We start from the raw sequence: 17,244 nt of genomic DNA on the forward strand, positions 1-17,244 counted from the left end.
TGTATTGGTTTGTGTGTGGTTATAAGAATAAAATATCAATACTAGATTAAGTAATGTGATAGATCAGAAAACATCACAAACAAGATGCATGCATTTTAATGCTTCTTTTTCCAGGACATTCAAAACATTCATTAGAGATTAGAGTTTCTAATAATATCTAGTTATTGATAACCCTTAGCCTGCCGTGCTAAGTGCCTGACTGTGCACTAAACACCAGTTGGAAGCAGGCGGTAACATCGCTATATTTACATTTTGACTAGCTTAATGCTGACATTTAAACAAAACAAAACAAATGCCATTCACACAGTACATTATAATCATACATTATCATACAGATACATTTTTGTGTACCTATTGTAGCTTTTACTTATGGTATGCTTTGTGGGGGTATTATGTGCAAGATGAGAAGAGTTAATTCTGGTAATATTCACATTAGTTATAATCTAACCTGCCAACACATGCCAGTTTTATGAAGACAATTAAGAAGTATTATACTTATCAGAATCTTGCTGTCTGGTATGTCAAATAATTCACAAAAGCTCTTTCACATGTTTTGAGCTCTACTACAAGCAAACACTTCCACTGCAACATATGTAGGATCTAGAGTTGCCTTTTGAGGCTTTGCTTTCAGCAGCCTCTCTCTCTCCTCCAAAGGACACGGTCTTCTACATGTCTCCACAGGGCTCAGCTGGGGAGTTGTTTGATTCCTGTAAGTCTGAGAAAAGTACATGGGACAATCTCCAGGTGAGTTGACACCCATGGATGGAAAATTATGAGATGTTTCCTGCTTGCCACCAGATGGCAATTCCACTGTAATAGGATAGCAGGCCAGCGTTGCATCCTCTTGGTGCCTTGTTGCTCCCTGTGCAGGCCTCCATGCCTTGAGCGTCAACTCTCTTCGGCTGCCTGGGGACACGCCTACTGCCTCAGTGTCCAGTTGACATGGGAGCACTTTCTCAGAGTTAAAGTCCCAAGGCAGTGTTAGTGGATTCCAGTGCTAGAAACAAAACCCATCAAATATGTGAGCATTTTTTTTTTAAAGAGGCAATTCCTGAACTCTGAGAAACATGTTTATTTTCCATAAATAACTGGTAGATGCAGTTAAATGAAAGGAAGGGCACCGTTCTGTGATTCTGCAAGGACCACACGGATAAGGAACTACGGCGAGGGTTGGGAAACGTCTGAAACAAGTATTTCCTTCGTCTGTAGAGGCAGTAAAAAACATGGATCAGATCATGGCAGTCTTCCAGTTCTATGAAAAATAAGAAATGTAATGTAATAAGAAACTCACATTATCACACTCACTATGACAAACACAGGCAGCAGGGACAGTCCTACACAGACTCCAACAAGTGTGAGAACAGGGCCTTCTGTCAAAGGAAATATATCTCTGTTTTAGACATGTGTCTCTGTAACATTCAATGCTGACATAAGTGACAACCCATGAATCATAGATAACAGATCTATCAAACCAAGAAAATCCATTCTGTAAAAGATCAACAAGGCAATGAAATGTACAAACGTGAAAAGAAAGTTAATAATTACCATGTACTTTAGTGGAGAACTGTTTTGTATCACTGTTTGAGGAAGAAGCCATTGAATTGGCTACAACATAGACACTGTAAACTGTGCCTGGCCGCAGATCATCCAGGACGACACTTTGTTGATTTTTACCCACAGTCACATCTATGCAAAAAGAGGGGTCACTGTACAGCTAAACCACAACCTTGTGCAAAATGGCACTTGGGCAAATGCAACAATATGCTAACCGGCCTTACATCTGGGCCTGGGGTCATTGTGGGCTGTGTAGATCACTGTGTAGTTCACAACAAAGGCACAACACTCTATGTGTAAAGCCGGTACCCACTGGATCTCTGCCTGCTTGTCACTAATCCACTTCACACTGACTTCAGACACTCTCGGGGGCTCTACATGGGAGATGATGATAAATGCCAATGTCGCCAAAGTGGGTTTGACTTAAAAGAGGAATTTCAGCACTTTTAAGCAAGGTGAACTCAGTACCAGGTCTGATATCTTAATACTCACCTCCTTCTTGAACATATTTATGGAGTCTGACTTCATCTCCAGGACCACGCTCATAAAATGGACTCACAGATATGGTGTAGAGAGTAAAAGGCTCACCTGTTGAAGCAAGCAACATAGAATTTTACATCTTGATCATTAACATACATTCAAAAAATTTGCAACACTGACAAGGGCAAATAAATACCTTTTAGAGAGAATTGTGTTTCCTGAGTTTGCTGCCACAAAAAGTCCTCATGAGTACTGTTCCAGACAATCAGATAGCCAGTGACAGCAGATGTGGGCTTATCCCAGGTGACGTGAATCTGACAATCTTTGGTGAGGGCAGTGACATTGTGAAGTGCAGGGAAATCTAAATCCGACCAAACGAACATGAATGAATTCAAAGGCCACTCGTGTGGTTATTTTAATCTGTTTCATATATTCCCCAAACCATCAAACCTTTTTCTGTGCTTGGCACGTTAATGCACGTTTTGCTGAGACGGCCGCCTTTACGGAACACAGCCAGACATAATCTGTGTGGCTTGTCATCCAGTGTACAAAACGTGTGATTCTGCGAGGGCTTGAAACTTGATGCAACAAACTTTGAATTGTGTGTTTCGTCAAAGAGACGATACTCATCAAAGGCATTGCATGATGCGGGGATTCCCTGAGAGAAAAATAGAGATATATATAATATAAAATAAAGAAAATAGAGGATATGGCATACATCCTCACTCAAGGAGATGAGCAGTAGAACCATCTGCTGTCGTCTTACCTTCCACATCAGGTGCACGACCCTCTTCCCCTGTCCAGATAACAAACTTTTGGATCTCCAAAGCTGAACATAACTGACTGTTAATATAAACAAAATTACATTTGTTTTACAGTCCATCTTCATCCCAGTCCAAGAAAAGTATGTAAGGAACAATTGTATTAGTGTTTGAGGAGGTGTCTGATTACCATTGGTAGAGGAGAGGACTGAAACATTTTGGCATGTGCTCCAGATTGAGCCCTTTAGCTTGCAGCACACTGAGATTGTATAGTTAGTACACGGTTTTACTCCAGTCAGTGAAAACTCACGTGTGGAGTCATTCTTCAAAAGCTCCACAGGCTAAAAGACATATGATTAATTTAAGGTCAAAGTTGGGCTTCGTATTATCTTTAATTCAGACAGAGTGTCTGATGAAATAAAGACAAATACATCACGAAATTAAAATCTGTCTAATATGACCTGACAATCAGTTAAAAGCCACTTGATTTTTACTCAGGTGTATTCATTTATTTTTTATGAGATTTATTTTATTGTATCGACTTTTTCCATCATGTAGGCCTATATATTCACTACTTTCTTACTTACCACTCAGACAGGGATACTTAAGAGTATTTGAACTACGGGTACTTGTAAAACATTACTTATGTAAAAAGTCATTGTACAAAAAATAAACAAAATCAGAAAAATAATTTCTACAAGATATTTGCTTTAAAGTGAAAAGCTAAATGTTTAAACAGAACACATGACAGGCAGACTTTAATGATTCAGGATTTCACTTTGTGAATACATGACTCACCTCAGTATACGATACATTTTCATGTTCAGCAAAATGTACATGACAGTCTATGTCAGACTCACTGAAGTAATTGTTTTTCCAGTGCCCTCTGAGAACATTCAATCCAGGTTCCACGTTAACATTTGGCCGATCGATTTGAACTAAAGGAAGTATACAACATGTGATTCGCTCAGTTGTGCAGTAAAGATGAAAACTTCAGTCAAAGAACGTAATCAGTGCCAGACAGTTATCAAATAGGTAGAGTAGGTATTGGCTTTGGGCCCCGTGCTTTTAGGGGACCTGGGAAAATTATATCAGGAGATCAAACTGTTGAGATCCATTATCTGCTACTTACCAATTGACCAAAAACCATAATGGCTAACGCTATCAGAGTAGGCTGTGCTAACTGGATTCTCCGCCTTCACTGTTATAGTAATATTTTCATTTGGTATTGGACCGAGTTCACCATGAAATGTGCAGGATTTTTTGGTAGATGTGCAGATTTTCACATCTGAACCTCTGTATATATATATATATAAAAACAAAACAAACAAACAATATGTCACGTGTGACACAAGAAATACAAATGCAAAGAGTCTATAAAGTTCATGCTCATTTAAATATATGTACATTTTTACATAATTATATGTTAAATATAAACATTAAACATAATGCTACTTTCACATTTATGCGGTATGAAGTTACATTTGAATTCATATAGCCTACATCATTATACATTCAAAGAAAACACTACATTGTTTCTTAAATCACGTTAAGGTTTAGCAACCTTCTCTATAGGGGGTAGTACACATTGAAAACAAGAATTGCTGTACACAGTAGACACGCATCAACGCATTTATATCGCAGAATTTCTAAAGTTGAAATAAATGCACAGGTATTATGGCAGTGTTACATGCATTCTGACAAAGCCATAACCATGCTAAAAAATGGTAAATGAATAAGAATTTAAATATACTAAAACTGTGACTTACTGTTTAAAATAAACAGTGTAGTGTGTGTTCTTTGTGTTGTCAAGATCCCAGTTACACGTGACGTCAAATGCACTCAATTTAAAATCAACTTTGGCAACACACGAGACACTTCGGGGTCTGCTGAGAAGATCTGAGACAGGCGTCAGGGAACAGCACATTAACAACTGTAGAGCAAATAAAATCTGATGTTGTTTCCATGAGATGTTTTACTTACAATATGAGTGAAGATTGACTCCACCCAGAATGTCTCCATCGAAAAAACACTCGATTAACCCTCGTGCTAACGAGAAGTTCCGAATGGACACGGAAGCAACGGTGGAATTGGAGTGATAGAAAGTCTTGGCTATCCTCTTACTGTTGAGTGTCCAGTACACTCTGCTAGTATTAAAAGCATTCCTATTGCGGCAGTCACTGTTTGGCGATGCTTTCAGTGATACTATTATGTCTGATCCAAATCTAATGTTTTGGTTTCCTGGAATAATTTCACACAACTCTTGTCCTGGAAGAAGATACACATGATTATAATATAGCAAACATAGTAAGCATACATCCACCCACTTTATGAGGAAAACGTACATTCACCGTTAAAAAGAATGTTAGTATTAGCATTACGCATATCTTACAGGCTGATTATCTATGTTTACATTTACAGTCTGTTGCACATCGAGCAAACCAGCACAGAAGACCATTTCTGATCTAACCAAAGCAGTAACACAGTAGGAACTGGTATGGGTTGATCAGGCACCGGTGTTACTGGACACATGGCAGCATCACTACAGACTACACAGTCAAAAAATTACTTTAGTGTGATGATAAACAGAACATACTAGTCACACACCAAATTAATATCCATTCATCTGTTTCAGATTAGGCACATTTACGGCACTCCAATCTGCGTAGATGGGGTGGGGCCCAAACCTGACTGAATAGAATACCCCCATTTAACAGTACAAAAGTCCATATTAGTCTGGTCACGTTATTTGATTAAAGAACGAATTGCGCTAATACTGAGGGTCTAAGAAATCGTATATAGGTAGAACAATTTAAGGTCCGAAACAAATGTTAGAGGCTTAACAATCAATTACTAGGACCAGTCATGACACTGGATAAAACGCCACTTCAAAAATACTAGTACCAATATAGTACTCTGGAATGGTAGATCAAATAATTGAAACGAATGCCAGAATATCTCATCACAGATCAAGTTACCTTGTTCCCTAAACTATGATATTTACTATCTCATCTCTTACGCCTTTCATGTGCAGTCTGCACGCAGTTATCCTGCGGGTTCTGGTTTCCTCAGAACCGTATTTCCTGTAAACGTGTGTCCCATTCCCTTACAATGCCGTCTAATAGGCAACCTAGTTGAAACGGGTCTAAAAAATCAAATATGAGTAGAGATAAACACCCACCTTTACACATCACTTGAAGCACCAGAACCATGATAAATGTAGGGGTCCACATTATTTTTAAACCTACATTGCTATAAAAAAGGGGGGGGGGTGTTAGTGGCGAACCTGTACACCATGTAAAATCATAATCTGAAGTGAACTTTTGACACATTTACAAACTGAAAGCAGTGCAGTAATCGTACAGCTACCAATCATCTTCCTCACCTTTGAAGCAACGAAGTTCCTCTTGCTCGTCACCAACAGCTGCTTATTAATCTGCTTAAAAGTCCTTTACGCAGTTATGGTGGTCATCACACCGTGTAATTTAGTCCGTTTTAATTCGTTATTTTTGGTTGACACAGTTAAACATGTAGCAACATGGAGATAATCTAATCTCAGGAAGCGCAGAGCAGCGAAATATTCAGCTGTGCCTGTTGCGACACATGTGTCGGACTATTAGGAAATAACTCCTCCTCCATCAGCCTGAGATGGACCCACTAGTCTAATACTGACTACTGAGTGTCACCTTTAGGAAGAGCTTTAAGCATTAACAAATGTGTTGTGTACATTTTTTATTTTACATGCCATATTTGCAAAACATTGTTGGTCAACTTATGCCTTCACAAAAATACTATGATCACAAATCAACCTGGAAACAACCCGGCCCAAAAGAACAGTTTAGCCGGCAAAATTTCAATAGCAACCTTCAGGTAATGGCTTACACAAATAAATCCGTTTGTGTATATAAAAGTCACAATGTGATGGTTCAATTTTACTTTTAGAAATTAGTGCAAACCCACACATTCTTTTCAAAGATAAATCTATGTGGTTATATACAAAAACAAAATTCACAGCAAAGTGATTCATGCAAAGAATTTAAGGCAAAAAGGTACAACTTGATTAATATCCTCAAGATTAATTTATGAAGCCACATCAACAGGTTTTTCCTCTTTTCCAGTGCCTGGGTGCGAGACCCTCTGCATCATAGGTTAATATGTGCACCTAAGCATATTCTTAACATAAAAGAAAAACATGTGTAAACACAAGCAAACTTGAAAACAAACGTAAAACCTAAAAGGTAAGCATGGGTAGATCTACTCCCAGTTTTCTTCATCATCTGCTGCAGGAGGACTGTACACTGCTGGCTGAGGTGCCTGTTCCTTCTGAAAGGAGCCACCCTGTGTGAGCACAAAACCAAACTCAGGCAATTCTCCAGGAGATCCAAGCTACCAAGTACAACATCTACATGGCAAGTAGGCATATTTTTTTATTGTATACATCAGTCTACTTTATGGCAGCTGGGTGGAAATATTAAAGCAGGGGTAGAGATTACTGCCCAAACGGCCATGATGACTGGTTCATTACCAAGTAGCAGCACACCTAATCCCCTCCATTAAAGCCCTCTGGTCTCTCAGGCGTACTCCCGCCTGATTCTCCACCAGCGTCAGGGCGTACAGGAGTTAGAAGGTCCACAAGTCATTTGGACATGTCAAACAGTATGCAAATACCTTGCGAGTGTCTGTAGAGGCAAACACCTTCCCACGTGGGTTAAACCCTGTGGTGCCATGAGCACTGAATGCAATTTCCTCCAGCCATGAAGGAACTTCCTGCTGAGCCTAAAAGGAGAAACAGCAGCAGTTGAACCTGAACTGTGCCATGAACGTTGCAATAATACATTTACTCTCACTGGATGGAGATGCATTGTGAATATATTAACAAACCCCTGACAGGACTTTGACCAGCGAGCGTGCCAATGGGGTGTCGGGGTCTGGGTCAAAGAAGGAGATTGCTCGTCCCGTATTCCCACAGCGACCAGTCCTCCCGATGCGGTGGACATACTCCTCGATGTTGTTGGGTAGGTCAAAGTTCACCACATGCTGGACATGCTCGATGTCCAGACCTCTAGCAGCAACGGATGTGGCCACCAGCACAGGACAACGACCCGTGCGAAAGTCACTGAGGGCCTTTTCCCGCTCACGCTGCTCTCGGTCACTGTGGAAAATGTACATATTGCTATGATCTTTTACTTCTTCACGTGCAGAACCATTAACAGTTGCTTAGAACTTTTTCTTAACCAGAAATAAGACGGTCCCATGAAATTTTCAGATCAAAGACGAAATGGCGCCCAGAACTCGTGTTCGAGTTCGGAACATGACCTGCAATGTTAATGTACGTAATCTCAACATCTGACAGAGGCCGATCGGTGTGCCTGTTGACAAATGGTAGATACGCATGGATAACATTATATTCACTTTCCACTGAGCATGCAAACAGTAACATGCCTATGAATTCCAACGCCCTCACATTATTCTGGACATAACTACAACCTAGACGGAACAAGCAGTGTTCAAGCCATTCGCATGCAGTTGTACCAGCCAGACATACCAGCATCCGAAATGTTTCCAATAAATTGTTAAACCAGATTAAATAAAACTGGGTCAGGATGACCAGGGGTGGGTTTCCCAAAACCTTCGTAGCGCTAAGTACTTCTTAACCTCGTACGTTTCATACGAGGTTACGAAGTACTTAGCGCTATGAACGTTTCGGGAAACCGACCCCTGATCAGTAGACTGGAAAAATATATACAAATCAGTTTCAGGCATGAAAATGGGTCAGGGGTTAAAAAGGTGAGAAGACCGGGGGGCGGGGCATGTGACATCATGGGGATACGGCGACGGGGCGTTGACATGTGACGTCATGGGTATACGGCGACGGGGGGTGGGGGGTGGTGGCTGCTGGTGTACGGGGATACAGCGACAGGTGATGCCAAATATTACGAAGCCCGTAAGGTGACATCATGTAAAAAATATAACGCGTGGCCACGACTTACTAACGCGTGCGAACGACTTACTAACGCGTGCGAACGAGAATTAACGCGTGCGAACAAGATAATTAAGTATTACTTTATATAAAGCCAGGTTTACCTTCCTTGGGCAGTCAGTTCGCAAACATCCCTGGGATCTGCTTGCTTTGCTGTGAAAAAATAAACTTTGTTGCCGCGTGTGAAAGGCGACATTAGTATCTCGCTCCCACGCGTTAGTAAGTCGTGGCCACGCGTTATTAATTTTTTTTTACATGTCACCTTACGGGCTCCGTAAAATATAGTAAAATCCATAAAAAAAAAATTTTTTGACTGTCATGTCAATGGATTCAATGTATGGAGCCTGATCCTTAAACGCGAGAGGCCGCTTTCGCCATTCCAGATGGCTCAGTCAAAACCATTACGTCTTAATGAACCAATACATCAGCGGCGAAAATGAGTGTAAAAATACCAGGTTCACGTGTTTTTATTTTCTAACATGGGCTAAAGCACAGGGTAGACTCAAACGACAAGCGTTTACAACTTCATCTTCAACCTTTTCAGCCCTGGCGCGAATGTCCTCACACGTCACTGGATTCACCAGTTACAACTACAGACACACTAGAAAAAACAATCTTGATTCTTATTTTATGTCACCGTTAACTACACGGGGTTGACGTGAACTTAATAGGCCTATCTATCTACTTATTTGTCACAAGAGCTTGTGGCTAGATCTGACAGTGTTTTACCGCAAAATATGAAAATTATTGAAACCATTAATAACCCAATTAAATCCACTGGGAAATGTACGATCTGGTAAATGTAGTGGTAAATGTATGATCTGGTAAATGTATGATCTGGTAAATGTATGATCTGGTAAATGTATGATCTGGTAAATGTATGATCTGGTAAATGTATGATCTGGTAAATGTAGTGGTAAATGTATGATCTGGTAAATGTAGTGGTAAATTTACGCTCTTCTGCCTTGTCCCCGGTGTAGCACTAGGTCCTGCTTCTCGTCCCGCTTAGCAGTAAATGAATAACATGAATGAAGAACGTTCGTATGATTGAAACGCTATTTGGCCTCTATGAAGGTTCTGGGCGGAAACTGCTGGCCACTGTCATTGAAATTGCCGATTTCGGAAGTGCTCTGTTTGCTTATTAAGTCAATATGATAATTAATACATATAATCTCCCGAACCCCCCCCCCCCCCCCCCCCCCCCCCCCCCAAACAAAAAACTCATCGGACCTACACGATTCACGTAGGTCACCCTTTTCAACTTCAAAACGGCGAATTTCGCCAAAAGGTGACAGATTTTCATGCCTGCAGTTTGTTAAAAAATTTAATAGCAACATGCAGAAAAGCACAACCATGATTTAACATGACTTTCCTGGTTACTTTTACAGTATGTTTTCCTAAAATTAAGTTTACAGCATTATATATACATACCCATGAATGCTTGTAGTTGGCACTTTCTCCTGACAGAGAAACGTTGCGATGAAATCTGCACTTCTTTTGGTTTCTACAAAAACCATTGTACGCTCCGTTCCTGAGGAAATGGTGGTTAAAAAAAACCCCAAAGACATAGACCCCAGGTTACCAACCGTGCACAATCACCCCACATATCAAAGAAAACTTATTCTGGAAATGTGATATGATTATGCATGGATCCCACTTGAGAACTGAATTTCTATTTATTTTAAAAAGAGAATTACGATGTATGGAAATACGAGATTTGCTAGCATGAGTGACTGGAGGAAAGCTCGAGGCTGAGTCTACATGAGGCATCTAGGTGACGAGTGAATACTGGAATATCAAAGGGCCAGCTGCCCCCTGAATGGGACCATGCTGTAGAGAAGGGTGATTTGAGCAGGTGAAGTTTATGCACACCTGTGGTCTTCAACAGATCCAGCAGCTGCTCCCTCTTCGAGTACTGGTTCACCTGAATTATCTGCTGCTCAACATCACTGCAGGCTCCGCCCACCACCCCCACAGCAAGAAACAGATAGTCTATCTTTAGAAACTCCGCAGCTAGCCTGTCAGGACACATTAAGAGAAATTGTGCAAACGTCAGCCTAAACTGCACGACACCTGCCCCTCACACGACTGACTGATTACTTATTTAGTTAGGAGCTCAGCCAAGTACATCACAAAGATAGACTACTTGGAAAACGTTAGGGATATTTGGTTTTTGGGTGGAAAGGTTCACAACTGGTCCATCTGGCAGGGCACTGCTCACACTGAAACTTTCATAAGTGTGGAAATGTAGCTAAAGGATGTCCACTTAGATGCCTTTCTGTGACTCTTGCAGTCTTCTCTGTTGCAACCTGCTGATGACACTCAGACATTAAGCTCAGTGGCCACATCCGTCTCGGAACATCGCAATGGTGAGGTACTGTTGATCAATTGTTAAGTGTTGTCTTGGACTCAAAACAAAATCATCAATTTGATGTCAAAATGTGAAGAGCATGTTGAGGAGGACTGTAAATACCAGGATACATAATTGAACCAGGAAATGTATTGGTCGATTTATCGATCAAGAACACCTGTTGTGAACTTTGCAGTTAAGCTTCTTGTACAAAAACAGCAAGTTGTGCAAAAGTTGCACTGAAACATTGAACAGTTGGACATGTGCATTCAAAATCTGAGGTCGTCACATCAAGTTCACCTGTAAAGGTCAGAGGGTTCATCCTAAAATTTCACCCAAAAGCCAAATTTCCCAAACATTTTGTGAGTAGTATAAATAAATGACTAGAATTGGAAGACTTGATTGCTAATAGAAACAGTCCATATTTACACTCAGTTCCATTACTCCTCAACAAAAGAATTAAAACAGATACCCAATAGAGACTTGTGCTGGGATACAGAAGAATGATTAGAAGCAATGTCTTCAAAAAGACCCACAAAAAACGCATCAGTTTTACTGCTCAACCACTTTAGCAAACCGTTACAGAAGCAGATTAATTACAACAGCAAGACCACAGACCTCTGAATATCCTCTGGGTAGGTGGCACTGAACATCAGGGTCTGTCGCTCTTCTTTGGGAGGCATTCCTGGAGATCCCACCAGCTTCCGCATGTCAGGCTCAAAGCCCATGTCCAACATCCGGTCAGCTTCATCCAGGACCAAGTAACGAAGCTTACTCAACCCAACCTGGACGACACCACAATGCTTTTGGCATACACCCAACCAAACATCACTGCCCATATAAATCCACTTACTTACATGCAATTGGTAGACAGGCTACTCCAGTGGACAAGCTATTTAAAAAGGCAACTACATTTCAACTTCTAAATTATTTTATCAAATATCAACACAACACACCTTCCCACGACCAATAATGTCGAGTAATCTTCCAGGGGTTCCACACAACACATTACACCCCTTCAACACCTCACGAATTGTGTATCCAGTGCTTGTTCCTCCATAAACAACGACAGGACGCACACAAGTCCTGCAAGACATTCAGAAGTGCCTTTCACATGTATTCTAAATTATCACACTGCAATATTGCACTCTGTGCTGCATGATCAGGAGAGATCGACAAGGTAGGCAGGGAAGACCACCAATCTGACAACCAATTTTTCCTGTTACAAAATACAACCAGTACATTCAGTTAAAATGAGATAAAGTAAATGGTTTTATACATATTAAATTCACTACAAGGACATGGTGAAAAATCAATAGTGAGGTATGAGATAAAGTAAATGGTTTTATACATATTAAATTCACTACAAGGACATGGTGAAAAATCAATAGTGAGGTTCGTACCCATATGCAAACTTGCGGGCCTCCAGGTAAATCTGATTGATGAGTTCTCTGGTGGGGGCCACAATGATGACCTCAGGTTCCTGCACCTCACTGAACTTGCTGGCTGCCACACCATCAGTCATCAGCTGCTGGAGAATGGGCAGCAGAAAGGCCGCCTGAGGAAAGAGAAAAGCACCCAACACTTATGGCTCCACCGCACACATCTGTTTGGTTTTTGCTGCAGAGGATGACAGAACAGCTGACGTGCCTTGCACTTGAGCCCTAACAATCCATAATAATCCACCTTCCTGTTTATTTTCTAATAAATATAAAAGATAATTTATTAATCTAATAAATTATTTTCACCGTTTTCCCCGAGCCAGTCTGCGCACAAGCCATGAGATCTCGTCCAGCAAATATTATGGGGATGCCATGTTTCTGAACAGGAGTGGGCTTCACATATCCCGATTTGGAGACATTCCTGCTGAGTGACTCACACAGTCCTGCCTCCTCAAATGTCTAGAAGCAAATAAACAAAAGGTTATTTTTCCCCTCCATTTCTTACTACCTTGGTATGTTTTGTACAAAAGAGGACCAACACAACAGTATTTTCAGTTTTACTGTGGTGTGGGTTTGAGAAAGTGGAAGAGATGAGTGGAGTGTCACCCACCATGATGGCTTTGGGAGGATTGCTCCCACTGACATCCACGAGGATGTCATCATATTTATCGAAGTTGATTCCCGTCTCATAGTGTGAAAAAATTGATCCCTCTTCCTCTGGTGGGGGAGGAGGCACATAGATGACCCTGGGCCCTGTAAGACAGAATAAAAAAAGAGACCGAACAAAATATTAGGATTAACAGCTCAGTGTAATCATAATACTTCTACTATTAATAAACCAATGTGAACAAGGTCCTCGCATTGTCTTGGGTTCTACTGGGCTGAATAGCTCACCTGCATTCACATCTTTCTGTTCATCCTCCACCGTTGAACCTGGTTAATAAAGGACAGAAAGGAACAGATGCAATAGGATACAGAAGAGGAGAGGAGGCCCTCAAAAGGTAAAGATACTTTAAGATAGGATCCAACCCTTGGAAAACACTTCCTCATCTCGTCCTCTGTAACCTGCGCAATTAAACACAATACAAGTACAATTCTAATGTGAAATGAACACCTTAAAAAGAACAAAAATGTCTGGCGCTTGGAAAATGTTTTAATATAAAATGTTCCTCACCTCCACCTCCCCCAAAACCTCTTCTGCCTTCTCCATTTTCACCTTAAAATAAGAGATAAATCTTCAACTTGACACACAGACAGTCAAGTGGCATGTCAGTAGTACCTTGGACAGGAGGCTTTACCCTTGACCAGCTAGCATACCCTGTCTGAAGCCACCTCCGCGGCCCCCACGTCTTCCTCCAAAACCAGTGTTGAAATCTGTAATAACAATTACCCTTGCAAATGTTTGCAGCAATAGGTTCATAAAAAATTGTCTACTGTGAAACATGTGGACTCCTTTACCATCACCACTGCCATTTTCATCTGCCTCTATCAGGGGGGGAAAATGGACGCAAGTTAAGATTTCAGACTTCCACTCAACAACAATCAAGTCAACAACTCAGAAAACTTACCTGACTGGAAGGAATTCCTATATCCTCCCCTGCCTCTTGATCCCCTGCCTCCTGTATCAAAACAACATGACTGACCACAGTAGTAAAACAGACTGCTTCATCTCACCAGCTCCTCACACATTACTTACCTCTGCCTCCTCTTCCCCTGAAGCCATCTCCATTCAAGGAGCCGCCTCCATTTTCTACACACAGGACAGGACCAAGGTGTTACAGACAAGATTATACCATCACCAGCAAATAAAACCTTCATGGGTGGCATTTTTAATCATTAAAAAATACAAATTGAAGTAATAACATTGTGACATCTCTTGCGTGTGTAAAACACCTGGCAAACAAAACAGCACGCTAGAGTGGTAAGCACACCTGAACTGAACCCGCCACTGCCTCCTCCTCTGGAGCCCCGCCCTGATGTTGAAAACATTTGGAATGGGTTCCAGAGAAAACCACATATAATCGCACAAGCACTCAAGAATCAGATACGTTAGATTTAATAGCATCAGCTCACTCACCTCTGTTCCCACCTTGAAACCCAGACCCACCGCTATTAGTTTTCCAAGAGCTGTTCTCGTTGTCTACAACCCACCACATTAAGCACATTAGACCCAAAATCACAGGCATGGCTAGGTCTGAAAATTCATGATGGTTAGGTGCTCATTTGGACTTTCCAATAATGTGTTTTGAACAATTCTATAACTTATCAAATACTACCATTGAAGGAGCCATTTTGGGATCCCCCATTTTTCCAAGAGCTCCCAGCATTTTCTAGAAAACAATTTAAATGAAAGTTTGCAACCACTTGCACATAAGATTGCAATAATATACCTGCTGTAGCATGTATGATTTACATATGTCAAAAAAGCATTTGGAAATGACTAGCATAAATGCTGCGGGGACAGTAAATGAGAAATATGTGATTGAGTGATTTGTGAATCCACTGAAACGCATTTACCAAAACTTGCATTGCTCACAACAGGACTCTGTAGAGGATTGAAGAAACACAACAAACGCAAACAAAATCACAGGTTGCAAAGAGTCATACAAAAATTAAACGGTAACAAATATGCAAGTGCACTTCTCAGTAAGTGGTCTTCTAAAAATTTTTTTTAGTATTAATACCCCAAAACTGAGAACTGCTTTTAACATTTTTAAACTTAACTTCATCTTGAGTAATACATTTCTACAGAGCCCGTAAGGTGACATCATGTAAAAAAATAATAATAACGCGTGGCCTCGACTTATTAACGTGTGGGAAGAGATCATAAAGGCGTGGGAACGAGATACTAATGTCTCCTTTCACGCGCGGCAGCAACGTTTTATTTTTCACAGCAAATCATGTCGTGAACTGACTGCCAAGGAAGGTAAACCTGGCTTTATATAAAGTAATACTTGATTATCTCGTTCGCACGCGTTAATTATCTCGTTCGCACGCGTTAATAAGGCGTGGCCACGCGTTATTATATTTTTTACAGCTTCGTACATTTCTATATAGGCTTCAAAATAAAAATATAATATAGGTTAACAAATTATACCATTTCCGTGATGGCGTTTTCCATCACTAAAGCGTCTGCATGTTCAATATTACAAATCTTTAGCCATTGATGGTTCATTCTCATTTATCCATCTACGTACCTGCTCTTCTTCCCAGTCATCCATAGTTGCTTATTGGGATGTATGAGCTGGAAAAAAGTACGAGATTTAGCGATTTAACATCACATCTAGGGATTTTATCGCAGCGAAACCCCTACCCGACGTGTTTAGTCATTTAAACTGTACTCCAGCTGGCTAGTAGCTCAACACACCCCCCTTTACCCACGCCACGAGGTCTAGGCCAACACACACTTTGCGCAACACATTACTGATGCAGGCTCTCTCTCTCTCATATATATATATATATGTGTGTGTGTGCGTGTTTGAGTACAACTGAAATTAGAAGCTATTAATTTTCTTACCGTTTTGGCAACTTAAAAATGGCGTCAAACGTGCAGCTAGTTAAATAATTAGCTAGCTTTATTTTAGCAAAAATGCTAATTAGCAATAGCGCTTGAAATCTGTAGGCCTAATGCAACTTATGTTAAAGACACAGTATTATTTTAAATAGCATACATATAAATATAAACCCGTATCTATATATATGTACACATATACCCGTACAAAGGATGAAAATCCTGCGGTGTGTAGTGTTTAGCGGCTGTATTACAGGTCAGGGCGTTAGGCTGCCAGCTATATGTCCAACATCAGAGCCAAGTTAACGCTAACCTGACTAGATAAACGCGACGTGTCAGCAGTTAAAGACTACTCCTACGCTCGCCGTTTAAAGTTTTAAAATACCCGAGTTTTGCACATTATTCATCTTTTATTGTCAAGTCCTTTAAATGCATAGTATGTAGCATACGAAATTAACTTGGCTTGAAACGTCTCGATTTCTTTCTTTTTTTTGTTGTTAGGCGTTTATAATAATGTGCCATAAATTTTAAACCGAGCAAAAAAATATTTTAAAACATTAAATTAAAGCATTTTGCGTTACATATTAAACATTTTATACAGTCTGACTCACTTTTTTTGTTTAAACCTAAATCGTCGCAGCAGCCTTCAAACGCGTCCACGTTGAAAGAGCGGATCGGCGAAAAGGGCCGAAGAGGAAAAACGGCGGGAAACGCGGAGACGTCGGGGGCGTTAAGAAAACACCTGGGGACGATTTTCCTCACAGCGATCTTAGACTAAAGTAGTCCCTGAATTATTACCCAGTGACAGAATTGCCAGGTTTGCGGTTTTCACGCCAAATTGGGCTTGCTTGAAAATCCAGCCGCGGGTAAAAATTCTGGGATGGCGGGTGCGTTTTTTTGGGCTACTAAATTACCACGGAAGTTACAAGTCAAACTTGTACAAGTCAACACTAAGAACCAGGAGAACATAACGACATAAGGGAGGACAGTGTGAAACGGAGAGAGAGAGAGAGAGAGAGAGAGAAAACAAGCAACAAACACACACACAATGTGAAGAGAAAACAGAACAGCAAGCAATAAATTATTAAAAGTTATTTTCTTTTTTCTAATTATGTTACTATTAAATGTTCTTGACTGGGATATAAAACTGATATAAAATAACTAAT

The 17,244-nt window shown here is 40.6% G+C and overlaps 2 protein-coding genes across 3 annotated transcripts; both read right to left on the minus strand.

Annotated features, from left to right (window-relative positions):
• Positions 1–80: 80 nt before the first annotated feature.
• LOC143525586 (interleukin-31 receptor subunit alpha-like) lies at positions 81–6,381 on the minus strand. 2 transcript variants are annotated; one of them, XM_077019710.1, is made up of 16 exons: positions 6,181–6,379; positions 5,977–6,047; positions 4,779–5,063; positions 4,565–4,694; positions 3,928–4,091; positions 3,594–3,733; positions 2,986–3,136; positions 2,801–2,877; positions 2,485–2,692; positions 2,231–2,395; positions 2,047–2,142; positions 1,779–1,928; positions 1,546–1,686; positions 1,292–1,370; positions 1,122–1,203; positions 81–997 (listed from the first exon to the last, which is right to left on the minus strand). In XM_077019710.1, exons 2-16 carry the CDS (start codon positions 6,026–6,028, stop codon positions 545–547), a joined length of 2,373 nt encoding a protein of 790 aa, XP_076875825.1. In that variant the 5' UTR covers positions 6,029–6,047; positions 6,181–6,379; the 3' UTR covers positions 81–544. The 2 variants fall into 2 exon arrangements, with proteins under 2 accessions (XP_076875825.1, XP_076875826.1); XM_077019711.1 differs by lacking the exon at positions 1,292–1,370 and having other exon boundaries at positions 1,122–1,252; positions 6,181–6,381.
• A 131-nt stretch (positions 6,382–6,512) lies between these two features.
• Positions 6,513–16,844, minus strand: ddx4 (DEAD (Asp-Glu-Ala-Asp) box polypeptide 4). Its single transcript, XM_077019712.1, has 23 exons — positions 16,690–16,844; positions 15,765–15,811; positions 15,085–15,112; positions 14,844–14,897; positions 14,645–14,707; positions 14,499–14,540; positions 14,264–14,317; positions 14,136–14,186; positions 14,026–14,052; positions 13,885–13,941; positions 13,742–13,783; positions 13,597–13,632; positions 13,462–13,500; positions 13,178–13,320; positions 12,874–13,026; positions 12,529–12,683; positions 12,082–12,211; positions 11,744–11,910; positions 10,648–10,793; positions 10,207–10,306; positions 7,677–7,947; positions 7,464–7,571; positions 6,513–7,133 (listed from the first exon to the last, which is right to left on the minus strand). Exons 2-23 carry the CDS (start codon positions 15,786–15,788, stop codon positions 7,050–7,052), a joined length of 1,974 nt encoding a protein of 657 aa, XP_076875827.1. The 5' UTR covers positions 15,789–15,811; positions 16,690–16,844; the 3' UTR covers positions 6,513–7,049.
• Between the last annotated feature and the right edge of the window lie 400 nt (positions 16,845–17,244).

This window comes from Brachyhypopomus gauderio, chromosome 10, assembly GCF_052324685.1.
Source record: "Brachyhypopomus gauderio isolate BG-103 chromosome 10, BGAUD_0.2, whole genome shotgun sequence".
Taxonomy (NCBI): domain Eukaryota; kingdom Metazoa; phylum Chordata; class Actinopteri; order Gymnotiformes; family Hypopomidae; genus Brachyhypopomus; species Brachyhypopomus gauderio.